The following is a 14,981-nucleotide window of genomic DNA, read 5'->3' on the forward strand; positions in this document are numbered from 1 at the left end:
ATTGGACTATTTTCTGAAAAGAAAGAATGTGCAGAGTTACGGGGTAAAGGCAGGAGAATGGTACTACCTGAATTGTTCATTCGGAGAGCCGGTGCAGACACAATGGGCCAAATGGCCTCGTCTGCACGGTAACAATTCTGTGATTCTGTAATCAGATTCCACAGGACCTTTTAAAGGGCAACGAGACGTGCATTTGTAGGGCTAGAGCGTGTGACTAATGGCCAGCTCTTTCATAGAGCCAGCACAGGCATGGCAGAATTGTCGAGAGATCTGGGAACAGGGTGGTTGATGGCAGGAGAGGGTTTGGAGGGTGGGAAACTACTCCTTCCACAATGTGAGCCCTTTGATCATGAGTGCCTTTGAAAGGGGGAACCCCCAACCCCACCCCCCCCCCCCCCCACCACTGACCCTACCCCGTGCAGGAGCCCACAAGCAACTCCGGTGGGTTTGATTCTTGTGCTCTCCACATAGCGAGCCCACTGCCCACCATCCGCCATTGGGTTACTACCAGCAGTGGCCGGTTGAGGCCCACTTAAGGGCATCATTAGTGCAAGGGCAGGAGAGCCTTTCACAGACTTTCGCACCTTGGACTTAATCAGGGTGGAGGTGGAAAGATGATGGGGTCCTCACCTAGTCTCCTTCCACAAAATTAAATACTTACCGGCCACCAAACTCACCACTGGAGAGGACATTAATCCGGTCCTACGATTAGCAGATAAACTATAGTTTCTTTTGTTGAACATGTTACTGGCAGAACTGATAGAAGTAAAGCTTATTTGATAAGGATTTTCAGAAAGCTTTTGACAAGTTTCCACCTTGTAGTTACTGGCTCAGACAGGAATTTCAGGCAGCAAAATTAAAGGTTATTGCAGCAGATAGAAAATTGCATTGAAAAGAGGAAATCAAGCGTAACAAACAATTGGAACTTTTGAGGTTATGATGCAGTTTATTCAAAAATATTAATCAATTCTGAGACAGTTGCTATTTTAATTATCTATTTAAAGAATAAGAAATAAGGAACTTGCAATTTACATATTAAGTGTCCTTCCCAGTTGGATGAAGTGTCATAACCAAAGTATAGTCATTGTTGTTTCGTACCTGCTAATTAGTGCATAGCAAGCTCCCACAAACATCAATGAAATTAGTGATGAGATCAGCTATTTCAGGCCTTGGCTAAGAGGTGAATATGGGCCAGAGTATTGGAAAAAACTCTTCTTTGATGAGTGCCGTGGAACCTTTTACATTCACCTGAAAAAGCAAACAAGGCATCGGCTTAACTTACATAGAGTCATACATAAAACATAGAAGCAAGAGGAGGCCATTCGGCCCTTCGAGCCTGCTCCGCCATTCATTATAATCATGGCTGATCATCAAGTTCAATATCCTGATCCTGCCTTCCCCCATATCCTTTGATCCCTTTAATCCCAATAGCTATATCTAATTCCTTCTTGAAATTGCATAACATTTTGGTCTCAACTACTTTCTGTGGCAGTGAATTATACAGATTCACCACCCTCTGGATGAATACATTTTTCCTCAGCTCAGTCCAAAACGGTTTACTGCTTATCGTCAAACTATGACCCCTGCGCGCTTACTTGATGCATGAGGACACCAATATTTTGCTGAGTATCCACCTCTCTCAATTTACACCCATTCACATAATAATCTGTCTTCCTATTTTGCTACTGAAGTGGAGAACCTCCCATTTATCCACATTTTACTGCATCTGCCATGCATATGCTTACTCACTCAGCCTGTCCAAATCCCACTGAAGCATCTCACAGCTCACCCTCCCACCCAACTTTGTATCATCTACCAAACTGGAGACAATACATTTAATTCCCTCGTCCAAATCATTAATATATAATGTGAAGAGTTGGGGTCCTAGCACAGATCCCTGCGGTATCCCACTAGTCACTGCCTGCCAATTGGAAGAAGACCCATTTATTGTAACTTTTTGCTTCCTGTCTGTTAACCAGCTTTCTATCCATCTCAAGACACTACCCACAATCCCATGCACTTTAACTTTAACTTCTCATTCAAAAGACAGCACCTCTAACAGTCCAGTGCTTCCCCTGTCCTGGTACTGGGAGTGCCAGCCTGGAATGTGCACTTATGTCACTGGGCTGGGACTTTAGTGCATCACTTTCTAAGTCAGAGGTGAGTTTGCAGCACATTGAGCCATCATGGACTACGAGTAGATAGTAAGATAAACATTAAACATTTGCTAGCAATAAATAGGGCAATTTATAACCAACGACTTAATGCTGATCAGTGTCAAACGGAAAAAAATAGTTATTTAATATTTAATGGAACAAAGGTACAGGATACTTACGTTGCGAGGAAGCCTGGGTATATAATGGCTAAAGCTGTGAACTTCTCAGTGGATAACTGTAAAGAGAGCGACAATCGGGGCTGCGGGATAGAATTACGCCAAATTTCCAGCACACTGACTGACCATTTAAACCAACACGGGTGTGTTTATATTTATGCTTCACATGAGCTCCTTCCTATCCCTTTTCACCTTATCCATCTATTCCATTCTCCTTCATGTGTTTATCCAGCTTCCTCTTTAATTCATCTGCTATTCACCTCAACTATTCAGTGTGATGGTGAGTTCCACATTCTCGCCTCTCTCTGGGCAAAAACGTTTCTCCTGAATTCCTTATTGGATTTATTAGTGATAAATGGTTTGGACTCCACCACAAGAATCTTCTTTACATCTACCCTATCAAATCCTTCTTTAATTTGAAAAAAAACTCGATCAGCTCACTCCTCAGTCTTCTTCTTTGCAGGAAAAGGAGTCCCAGATATTCAGTCTGTTCAGATTGGTATAACCTCTCAATTCTGGTAACATCTTTGTAAACCTTTTTGCATCCTCTCCAGCAGCCTCCTATATCCTTTAATAATCTGGAGACCAGAAACTATTGCAAAGCTACACAGTGTAGGAATGAATAGATTGTCCTGTGATTGTGCTTTATTGATAATACGGTGTGCAGCTCCAACCACCTTAAATATGCTTCTATTGTCTTTAACATAAAAAGATTAGAAATAGGAGCAGGAGTAGGCCATTTGGCCCTTCAGGCCTGTTCCGCCATTCAATTAAACCATAGCTGATCGGATTGTGACGTTAATTTCAGCTTCCTGTTTGCCCCCCCCCCCCCCCCCGTAACCCTTGACTTCCTTATGGATCGAGATCTGTCAAACTCGGCCTCGAACATATTCAATGACCCAGCATCTACTGTCTTCTGTGGAAATAATTCCAAAGATTAACAATCTTCTAAGAGAAGAAACTCTTCCTAAATGAAAAACCTTTTATTTTAAAACTGTGTCCCCCTTGGTCTAGTCTCCCCCACAAAGGGAAACATTCCCTCAGCATCCACACTGTCAATCCCCCTCTCAGAATTTTGTATGTTTCAATAAGATTGCCTCCCATTCTTCGAAACTCCAAAGGGCATAAGTCGTAACCTGCTCAATGTTTCCTCAAAGATAACGCCCTTCATCCCAGGAATCAGCCTAGTGAACCGTTACTGAGCTGTTTCCAATGCAAGTATATCCCTCACTACATCTGAAGACCAGAAATGTGCACAGTAAAATTCATAGAATCCCTACAGTGTAGAGTGAGGCCATTTGGCCCATCGAGTGTGCACTGACACTCTGAAAGAGCACACTAGTCAAGCCCACTTCCCCACGCTATCCCAGTAATACCTTAACCTAACCCACGCATCTCTGGTCACTAAGGAACAATTTTACATGGCCTTTCCAATTGTAGCAAGACTTCCCTTCTTTGTATTCCATTGCTCTTGCAATAAAGACCACCATTCCACTTCCCTGCCTAATCATGTGCTGTACCTGCATACTAACGTTTTGTGATTATGTTTCAGGAAACCCAGCTCCCGCTGTACTGCAGCATTCTGCAATCTCTCTCAGTATTTAAATAATAATCTGCTTTTCTACTCTTTCTGCGTAACTGGACAACCTCACATTTTCCCACATTACACTCTGTTTATCCACTCACTTAACCTATCTATATCTCTTTACAAACTCTTTGTATCCTCCTCACAGCTTACTTTCCTACCTATTTTTGCACCATCAGAAATTTGGCTGCAAAATATATTTGGTCCCTTCATCCAAATCATAAATATAGATCATAAATAGTTAAGGACTCCAGCACTAATCCCTGTGGCCCTCCACAAGTTACATTGTGCCCGCCTGAAAATTATCCATTTATCCTGATTCTGTTTCCTGTTAGTTTGCCAATCCTCTGTCCATGTTAAGATATCACCCCTAACACCATAATCTCTTATCTTTTCTGGTAATGTTGCATAAATTTTAGTTGATCCAATTCCAGCTTGCAAGATTATGAAGGGGATTTTAGGCCATTGAGGGAATCAGTGATTATGGAAATAGGGTGGGAAAGTGAGGCAGAAGATCAGCGATGATCTTACTGAATGGGGCAGCCGGCTGGAGGGGGGATATGACCTTACACCTCCTATTTCATATGTTCTTATGATTTGTTCCACGAGAATTAGTGAAGAGTTTAAATGACAGGGAGACACTTCATTCTTAAAACCAAAAATAAAGCACAAAAGAGGAAAAAGGTCAGCCAAGCATTGCACCCAAAGGATTTATAGTGTAAATTACCAGTGGGGGTTCCTGTCACAGGCAATATAAATGATTTATAGAATGACAAGAGACTGAGGAAATTGATGAGGTCAATAAGGCAGGGTTGATCCGTAAGGAAAACAGACTGGTTTCTTTGTGCTGACTTGTTCTTTAGTGATGTTGAAAAAGATTGTTTTTGGCCATTAAGCTAATTATGAAGAATTCTGGGAACAGAAATGCATCTCGAAACACATCTGTTGGATAATAATCGGAATGAAGATGAGGGATATTGAAGCCAAGCCACAGACCTCAGGGTTGGGAAGAGAAATTGTTGAACTCTCCTCATGAATGGAAGTGGACATATTGATATTAATGTCAGAATGAGCTGAGAAAAACACAAAAGATTCTGGAAATGTTTACAAGTCCCTCTGTGGCTTCCCCCCACCCTACCTCTGAACTCTGCTCCATCTCTACAGCCAAGGTCTGCCCTCGTCTTTTCTGACTCTGGCCATTTTTATATGTTTCCCTTGCTCTGTTCAACTCACAGGGCACTGCATTCTGAAATCGATTGTTAGTATAATTCTTAGCACAATTGGAATTGTCTAGTCGGTGTTGTCCAATCGGAAAATCACATCTAATGTTGGACACTATAATATGTTCTGAGTTTTACAATCACAGGCCCGTTGACTACCATCAATACTTTGCCCTCAACGAAAAGCCAAAGGGACAAGTTGTCTGCTAAGATCCACCAGTCATTGGAACATACAGCCTACATACCTGGTAGCACACTGGGGCTGAAATTCTTATCCCACAATACTCATTTGTGTGGTGAGCAAAATGTCTTTTTGACTTGATTGCAGCATCCTAAGCTTGGTAGTTAACTGTTCCCCGATGCATTCTCCATGGTAATGCCTTGACCAATCAGATATGACTTGTGAACCACTCAGCACGCTGTTCTCATATAGAATAAATTGTTGCTCCTTTTGAAATTGGGCATCCTTGTATGTGCTGGTGAGTACAAGATGAAAAGCTTATCAGCTAAAAGAGACATTGGCTGAAAGGTCTATTTTGTCAGGGGTCCATGGATGCTCCATGCTTCTCTGTGGGTTTACATCAAGCTAAGAGGTAGATTGAGCCTAAATTTAACATGTTACCCAAAAGTTAATACTCAAACAATGCAGCATTCCCTAGGAATGTCAGCCTAGATTTTCATTGGTTTTAAATCAATAACCTTCTGATACAGAGGCAAGAATGCTACATATTGAGCCACAGCTCACATTATTGGGGAAGTACAGGGGAGTGGACCTAATTGAAAAATCCCTTTATTGAGCCGGCACAGGTACTATGGGCTGAACAGCCTGATTTTTGTTTTCTATGATTTTATGAACAAGGAAATAGATTGATGAACATTCTATTACATTGGGTTCTTCATATGTTGCTTTTTGGAGCTATAATTTACAGAATCATACAATCCCTACAGTGTAGAAGGAGGCCATTTGGCCCATCGAGTCTGCACCGACCCTCTGAAAGAGCACCCTACCTTGGCCCACACCTCTACCCTATCCCCATAACCCAGCAACCCCACCGAACCTTTTGGATACAAAGGGGTGATTTAGCATGGCCAATGGCCACCTAACCTGCACATCTTTGAACTGCGGGAGGAAACCGGAGCACCCGGAGGAAACCCACGCAGACATGAGGAGAACATACAAACTCCACACAGTCACCCAGGGTCGGAATTGAACCTGGGTCCCTGGCGCTGTGATGCAGCAATGCTAGCCACTGTGCCATCGTGCTGCCTGTAAATTACTTGTACTTCTTAAGTAACAATCAGTTTGGTCACCTTTTGCCGCTTAAATATCACTTCCAGTTTCTAATGAGAGCACCAGGACAGCACTTATGTTTTTTTATAATTCATTTATAGGATGTGGGTGCCGCTGGTTATGCCAGCTTTTATTGCCCATACATCGTTGTCCTTCAGAAGGTGGTGGTGAGTTGCCTTCTTGAACCGCTGCAGACCTTGAGGTGTAGGTACATCCACTATGCTGTTACGGAGAGAATTCCAGGATGTTTCCCCAGCGACAGTGAAGGAGCGGCGATATATTTCCAAGTCAGGGTGGTGAGGATGAGGCTGAGTATGCTTTTCCCTCTTGTTGGTTCCCTCACCACCGGCTGCAGTCCCAGTCTAGCAGCTATACCCTTTAGGACCCGGCCAGCTCAGTCTGTGGTGGTACTACAAAGCCACTCTTGGTGATGGACATTGAAGTCCCCCACTCAGAGTATATTCTGCGCCCTTGCTACCCTCAGTGCTTCCTCCGTGGTTTTCAACATGGAGGAGTACTGATTCATCAGGTGGCTGGTACGTGGTAATCAGCAGGAGGTTTCCTTGCCCATGTTTAACCTGAAACCATGAGACGTCATGGGGTCCAGATTCGATGTTGAGGACTCCCAGAGCAACCCCCTCTCGACTGTATACCACAGTGCTGACACCTATGCTGGGTCTGCCGGTGAGACAGGACATACCCAGGAACAGTGATAGTAGTGTCTGGGACATTATTTTATAATTCTGTGAGTTTGACTATGTCAGGCTGTTGCTTACCTAGTCTGTGAGACAGCTCTCCCAGCTTTGGGGCAAGCACCCAGATGTTAGTAAGGAGGACTTTGCAGGGGCAGCAAGGCTAGGTTTCCGGTGCCTGGTTCAATGCCAGGTCCATCTTCATTCCTTTTTTTGTGTTTTCGTAGCGGTTGAATACAACTAGGCCATTTAAGAGTCAACCACATTGCTATTGGTCTGGAGTCACATGTAGGCCAGTCCAGGTAAGGATAGCAGATTTGCTTCCCTAAAGGACTTTAGTGAATCAGAGGGGTTTTTACTACAATCGACAATAGTTTCATGGTCATTATTAGACTTTTAATTCCAGATATTTTATTGAGGATATTCCATCACCTGCCGTAGTGGGATTTGAACCCGGGTCCCCAGATCATTATTTTGGGTGACTAGTCCGGCAACAATACCACTATGCCATCGCCTCCCCATCTTACTACACAAAGTTCATGTTATAGTGTGAAATATGAAGTGAGCTTAATTTAAACTGCTCCCTGTAATTAATACTAAAGTCGGCCCTTATACATTATGTGGTATTATTTTCCACTATATTCATTAAGCCAGCTGTGGTTTACTGCATTCTTTGGACTGATCAGTATTGTTTTATTTGGAAATATGCTTTCAATTTTAGTTGAAATAAACTTCGTGGATCTGCCCCGAAATTGTTCATGGCTGATGGAGGGTGCAGTATTTTGCAAATGTGATACTTGAGGTGTGACAAGAAATAAGTGTGACTCTGACAGGAAAGCATTGCTTTCAATATAAAAAGCTGGATAATCGCGAGACAACATTCTATTTGATCTTTAAATAGCCAGCTGCAGTCTACAATTTAAAAGTAGTGGATCGAATGGGAGCAAGTATATACCATGAATCTTACTTGAGTCGAAGATCCAGTTTGTCATTTTCTTGTGCAAATATTAAAGGTCAAATTTTGCAGAAATTGATTATACACGAAAAGCATTGACAGAAGGCTTGTGGTGCTTTCTTCAATACCTTGGAACTATAGAAATAAAATATTTTCATTTCTACAGCCTTTCAAGAGCTCAGGTCACGCCAAAGCACTTAACAGCCAATGCTACACTTCTGATGTGTAGTCACTGTTACAATATAGGAAATGCAGCAACCAGTCACTGCTAAAATCTTTTTGTTTTACCTTGGAGTCTCCAGTAATGAAAAATTAATCTCCAAGACACTGCGAAAAGCTCATGAGAAAATCTTATTGAGTTCTTCAGTACTGCAAACTGAATGGTGAAGATTTAGCATATAAACTCCCAGAGACTCTACTTCAGCTGGTGTTAGAATTATTAAGGCAGTGTGTGTTTGCCCTCTCTCAGTCATGCTATTGTTTTGCTGGGGGTGATCTGTTCAACCAGGTATGGCTCAATGGATAGTGCAATTTGCTGCCAACTCAAAAGATTGCGGGTTCAAATCCCACTCCAGGGATTGAGTCCATAATCTAGGCTGGCATTTGCTCATAGCTCTAAGGGAGTGCTGCTCAGTCAGAGGTGCTGCATTATGGATGAGATGTTAAAGCGAGGCCTTGTCTGTCCTGTCGTAAAAGATCCCATGGCACTATTTTAAGAAGAGCATGGGAGTTCTCCCCGATCTCCTGGGCAATGTTTATCCCTCAACAAATGTCACAAAAGCAGATTATCTGGTCTTTATCCAATTTCCATTCATGGAATCTTACTATACACAAATGGCTACCATGTGTTTTACATTACAACACTGACTGCACATCAAAACTACTTCATTTTGACTTTGGGTTATAAAAGACACTATATAAATGTCACTCTTTCTTGTTTTCTTAATGAACACAATTGTGACTTATGACACAATTATATAGTAGTGCTTTCTGATTTTTTTGATAGTGATCAAATGCAACTCAGACTAATGGTGAACCTCTGCAGTGATGCATCCAATGTTGGTGCCAAGCGCATAGTTAATATAATGCTGTGATTGCACAGTGGGTCCATGGACATCTGGTGAGAGAAAAGACTGGTGAACATCTCTCAACCAGAGAGTTGTCAGCGCTGCTAAGATGCAGAGTTCATGAAGGCCCTTCGATTAGAAAGATTAATGCCTGATCCTCCCCCTTTTCCCTTTCCATGTTCTCACTAGTCTGCTGTCCTGCTGTGTACTGCCAGACATTTTGCTTTTCTTTATCTCTGATTTTCAGCACTTGCTGTTTCCATATTTTCTATCTGTCTGTCTGCCAGTGTTGCCAAATCAATGTTCTGCTGACACTATCCATCACATTCCACAGGGCAAATCACATTTACAACAGATGGGTTGTCCAACACTAAATTACTTTGGCACCATGATGGTGGACGTAATGCAGTGCATCGGCTGCTCCACACGAATAAACAGACTCGCCTGTGCTTAGAAAAAGAGGGTAGTTCGAAAGTTGAAGATAATTGTGATAAAAATGATCATATCAGAGGGAAAGGCATTGGAGAGAGGCTCAAACACGACTTCTGCTCCTAGTTCTTTTGAGACAGCTGCCCCTCACCCTTTTACATTGCCAAATTCAGGCAAGGTTCAGCCCACAGTTGGACAATCAGGTTCAGCTCCCATAAATAGCTTACTAATGAGTACAGCAGGCTGCAAACCACACTGGAAGCAATCTTCACAATGCAATAATTAGCTCGGTTTCACCAGGCTGCACATGGCACACAATGGAGCAAGGCGATTGAATCAAATCAGCAATTCCATTCCAGGCATAATAACATCTGAAGTTGTTACCTTCTTTTAGCTTCTCTACTAACTTGTCCGTGTCCTCTTCAAACACTCGTTACCTTCAGTTAGCTGTTATTCACACTTATTCTCTGCTGCTCACTTTGTACTGTGGGATCCTCGGCAGGAGGAGGATATTCAGCCCTTTGGCCTTGTCCAATATTCAGTTAGTCTAGAACTGAACTCTACCTCAATGCTCATCTTTTCTCTGTCCCTTGATACCCGAACCCAATAAATTCCAATTGACCCATGTATTGTGGGTTTGGGGGAGGGGAGACCAAGGGAGGAACAGTGCCAGATTCTCAGCTCCAGAAGCTGAGTCTGAAACATGGAGCAGAACCCCCCCCCCCCCCCCCCCCCCCCCTGCTTTTCTCTGGATTCTCAGTCATTCATCTTTATTTCTGCTGTTACTGGCCATTCCCCACCTTATTCATCGAATCGTAGAATCACTATTGCCTAACTGAGCTTTACTGCTGTCTCCATCAACCCCCCGGCCATCTCTGGAGATGCTGCTGCTCACTTTACAAAGAAATTACCACCAAGGCGTCAAAGATCATTTTGAAATTCACGATTCCAAGCAGTCTTGACCTGCGCCGCAAACCGCAATGCCAAATCTTGTAAAGTTTCGCACCTCTCCTGTAAACATATGGTGAAGTCCCCAAGATACCTCCGTATCAGATAGAAGAGTGCATGACACATATCCTGTCTCCCTTCGGGGCAATTCCCAACATATTGATACGTAATTACTTTAACTACCTTAAAAAGCTTCAACCTTAAAATTGCTGTGTGGCCTGACTGACAGTCAGACAGCTGATGATGGAGTCAGACAGGCACAGCTCTCTTCCATTCTGCCACCCCCTTTTGCATAAAACTTGTGTTATTTATAATCGAGTGGCTCCAAAGCTCTCTTTTTCTGCCTTTTGTTTACTCAGCCCTTTCAGGAGCTGCAGCCACTGCAGTAGAGAGAGAGAACAGGGATAGATTTGAGATGCAGGTTGAATACTAAAAGAGGTGTGCCTGGCATTGGGCACACAGATATTCCATCTCTTTCATTGCTTCCTGCACATTCAAGTGGGTGCTACATTCACAGCAGCCTCATTGCTGCCCGCTCCAAGGGACTGTCTCTTTCTCTCTCTCTCTTTGCATTTTAGTTCTCGGGGGTGGTTGGTGCGAAGGTTTCGTCTCGATGCTTCTTCTTGTGAGAGGAATATTCTTCTGCTCATTTTTCGATCTTGTATTTATCCTGTACTGACCTTGTCATATCGGAGGAGCTTCGTCAAAGATATGAAGACTTACAGAGGCGGCAATCACTCAACCTGTCATCTGAAGAAGCAGCTCGCACAATTTGGCTTGTGGGGATTTCTCCACAACAGTGAAAAAGACTATTCGACACACTCTTCCTGCCTGAGCGCACATCATGTTATTTAAACATCACTGCAGTGTCAGTGATATAAGGGGGAGCTGCACTCGTGACACATCCTGCCTTCCCCTAGAGAGATTGGAATCGCTCCTCCATCCGGAAGATGTAGCTGTGGCTGTCACGAGTGGATGGGTAGAATGTCAGGGTCTGGGAGCGTCATGGTGAAGATCTTTGTGACTCTAGTGAACACACTCTATCCACTGATCGGGGACTGAGCTTCCAGCCACCGAAAGGCAAAGAGAAGAGGGAGGATGATGCAAAGGTCATCAGATCTGTCAGTATTTCAGAACTGCGGTGCCACACATGCTACCTCCCTGCGCAGGCAGAAGTCCCTAACGAACTTAGCACTGCTGGGCGAAGGCGGGCGCAGGCTGTACCTGCTCAACAGGGGCTGGGTGGAAGATGGGGCGGAACAGGGTGCCATGCCATTCAGTGGGGAGTTCAGGTCTGGTGTCTGCCCGCTATCCAGGTCCCTTTCCGTCTCCGAGCACTCGCTCCCTCAAGCTGGCACAGATACGAAGGAAGCTTGTGCGCCCGGGACGGCTGGAAATGGCGAGATAGCGGGCACAGCCTTCAGACGCCAGCGGACTGAAGTCAAACTCACCAATAAACTTACTAAATTCAGCATTGCCAGTAGTAAGTCAGAGGATGAAATTCTTGCTGGAGAGTCTAAGGTTGTGAGAAAGCAGAAAGTGCTGGAAGAAGAAGGCTGTCCTCGAGAAGGAGTTGCTCAGTTAGACGCAGATATCATCCTAACCATGCTGGGAGACCTGGAACAAGTACTTTACACAAATCTACTTGGTGAGTATATTTGTTCTGTGGAACATTAAAAAATATATATATTGTGGATATTAATTGAACACAGGCATTTAGTTGGGAGCTCTTTTCTTGTTGTTTATCTCTTTCAATGAATGTCCTTTGGCATTCCACAAAACAACGGTTACAATTTATATTGTTTGTGACCCACAGGTAAAATAATGATCCATCTTATCAAGAAGCATAGTGAGGCACACTGCGGCATTGATGATTTGTGAATCACTAAACCTATTGAAAGATATTGCTCGAAAAACAGTGAACTTCTCAATAATGTCCTAAGACACTGTGATGAACGATTGAAACTAACTATTCTGTCTACAATTGACTCGTTGTGTATGCAGCAACATTTCCCATTACACGTTAACCATTGCTAGCCTGTTTGAGTCATTGAACCAATCTAAGTCATTGGTTGCAATTGAAAAACATGTAGGCCAAGAAATGCATTAGAGTTGCGCCAGTGTTTTTTAGTGCAAAGTGGGCACCTCAGTATTCGATATGGCAGGCAATCTGAGGCACTTCTTCAATTGCCAGAAGTGTGACACCCACCATATTTGTAAGAACCCGGAAAAAGAGCCACATTTTACTCTTTCAATATGCAGGTAATGAGTCTACCAACCCGAGTCCTCCTTTTGCAAGCATTGGTCAACCCTGAAAGCCTGGTGTGCATTTAACCTCATGGTTATTTAAGGGGCCTCTGGAGGATGTCACCAAAACCGAAAGTAAAAAGGACCCAGACCAATTTTGAGTGGGTGTCCCCTCTGCCCATTCAGTGGAACAAGGATAAAAACTGAGGCTTGTTAGATCCAGTCAGCTCTAAGGGTGTATAGGTGACCTGTGCCTTTTAGTTGTCCACCAGCCTCAGCTTCACTCAGGTAAAACAAAACACCCCATCCATTTTGCAGTCACTCCCAGCAACAGTTTGTGGTGAGGACTCTTAAGACTTAAAAACTCCCGAGGGTGCCCTTTCGCTATCTGCACATCAGTGAATCCCTATCACTTTTAGAACAAGACTGAGCATGGGAATATTTAAATAAAAAAGTAATTGGTTGAGAATAGCTAATAACCTGGGATGCATCTAGGGATTAGCAATCAGAATTGATTTAACTTACCTTTAGATTGATCGTGCATTTAAATAAGCAGTGTCATGTTTAAATATGACTGCTCAGTAAAGTATCTGGGTTGTGCAGTTTATCTACAGTCAGGGCACTTCTGGTAAATTTAACAAGAATTACGTGACATAGAAACAGGAGGAGGCCATTCAGCCCCTCAAGTCTCTTTCACCATTCAATGAGATCCTGACTGATCACGGGCGAGATTCTCCGACCCCCCGCTGGGTCGGAGAATCGCCGGGGGCTGGCGTGAATCCCGCCCCCGCCGGTTGCCGAATTCTCCACCACCGGATATTCGGCGGGGGCGGGAATCGCGCTGCGCCGGTTGGCGCCCCCCCCCCCTGCGATTTTCCGGCCTGGATGGGCCGAAGTCCCGCCGCTAAAATGCCTGTCCCGCCGGCGTAGATTAAACCACCTACCTTACCGGCGGGACAAGGCGGCGCGGGCGGGCTCCGGGGTCCTGGGGGGGGGCACGGGGCAATCTGGTGCCCCCACGGTGGCCTGGCCCACGAACGGGGCCCACCGATCCGCGGGCAGGCCTGTGCCGTGGGGGCACTCTTTCCCTTCCGCCTTCGCCATGGTCTCCACCATGGCGGAGGCGGAAGAGAGTCCCTCCACTGCGCATGCGCAGAAATGCCGTCAGCGGCCGCTGACGCTCCCGCGCATGCGCCGCCCGGAGATGTCATTTCCGCGCCAGCTGGCGGGGCACCAAAGGTCTTTTCCGCCAACTGGCGGGGCGGAAATTCGTCCGGCGCGGGCCTAGCCCCTCAAGGTAAGGGCTCGGCCCCCCAAGATGCGGAGCATTCCGCACCTTTGGGGCGGCGCGATGCTCGACTGATTTGCGCCGTTTTGGGCGCCAGTCGGCGGACATCGCGCCGTTTCCGTGAATTTCGCCCCTGAATCTCAAATTCATCTACTCACCTTGGCTCCATATCCCTTAAACCATTTACCTGACAAATCTCTCTCAAACCCAGTTTTAAAATTTTCAATTGACCCCCAGACTCAGCAGCTTTTTGTGGGAGAGAGTTTTGGATTTTCACTCCCCTTTGTGTGAAGGCTTCTGGCATCACCCTTAAGGGACTTGGTTCTAATTTTAATGTGGACAGATTTGTTACAGTACAGAATTGGACGGCATTTGGCCCATCGTGTCTGTACTAACTCTCCGAATGAGTAAATCACCTATGCCTGGATTCTCTGCCACCCACCGCCAGTAGCGGGGTCCGTTATGTGGTGGAGAATCGAACAATTGGAATGGGCACTGGGCATCGGTGGGTGCCGATCCGATCGCAATTCTCCAGCCCAGCGCTGATAGTGGGTTCGGGGTTCGCGCCTGCGCATCAGCGGGGGGATGTAAATAATTGCAAATTGGACTTAATGATCCATTTGCAGCCACTTAGAGAGCCTATTCTCCAGCCCTCCATGATTCTCCTCCGGTCCTCTGGGCCGGGAATCATGGGGCACAGATTATTACAGGTCTCACCAAACCTGAGCTTGACATGGTGGCTCTCATGGTGGACCAAGGGTTTAACCTCTTCAGGGAGTTGCCCCAAAGCCAAAGTTGTTCCGAGGGTCACCCTCACCGCCCACCCCTCCCACCCTCTAGCTTGAAAGTTAGAGAGCAGTCCAGACAGGGGCATGACAGAAATTACAATTGAAACACTTACCTGGAGGCGCCATGTGTACATTCCTG

General features: G+C 44.9%; 1 protein-coding gene across 16 annotated transcripts in view; it reads left to right on the plus strand.

Annotated features, from left to right (window-relative positions):
- nav3 (neuron navigator 3) overlaps positions 1-14,981 on the plus strand; it is a 1,340,243-nt gene that overhangs the window by 1,038,503 nt on the left and 286,759 nt on the right. Inside the window, exon 1 of one of the 16 annotated variants that reach the window (XM_072484729.1) lies at positions 10,950-12,167. The exons of the other annotated variants lie outside the window; for them this stretch is intronic. Within the exon in view, the coding sequence (XP_072340830.1) occupies positions 11,618-12,167 (550 nt within the window). The 5' untranslated portion in view covers positions 10,950-11,617. Of the gene's footprint in view, positions 1-10,949; positions 12,168-14,981 lie in introns of those variants that run through there. 16 annotated transcript variants of the gene reach the window in all.

Source organism: Scyliorhinus torazame, chromosome 19 (assembly GCF_047496885.1).
Source record: "Scyliorhinus torazame isolate Kashiwa2021f chromosome 19, sScyTor2.1, whole genome shotgun sequence".
NCBI lineage: Eukaryota > Metazoa > Chordata > Chondrichthyes > Carcharhiniformes > Scyliorhinidae > Scyliorhinus > Scyliorhinus torazame.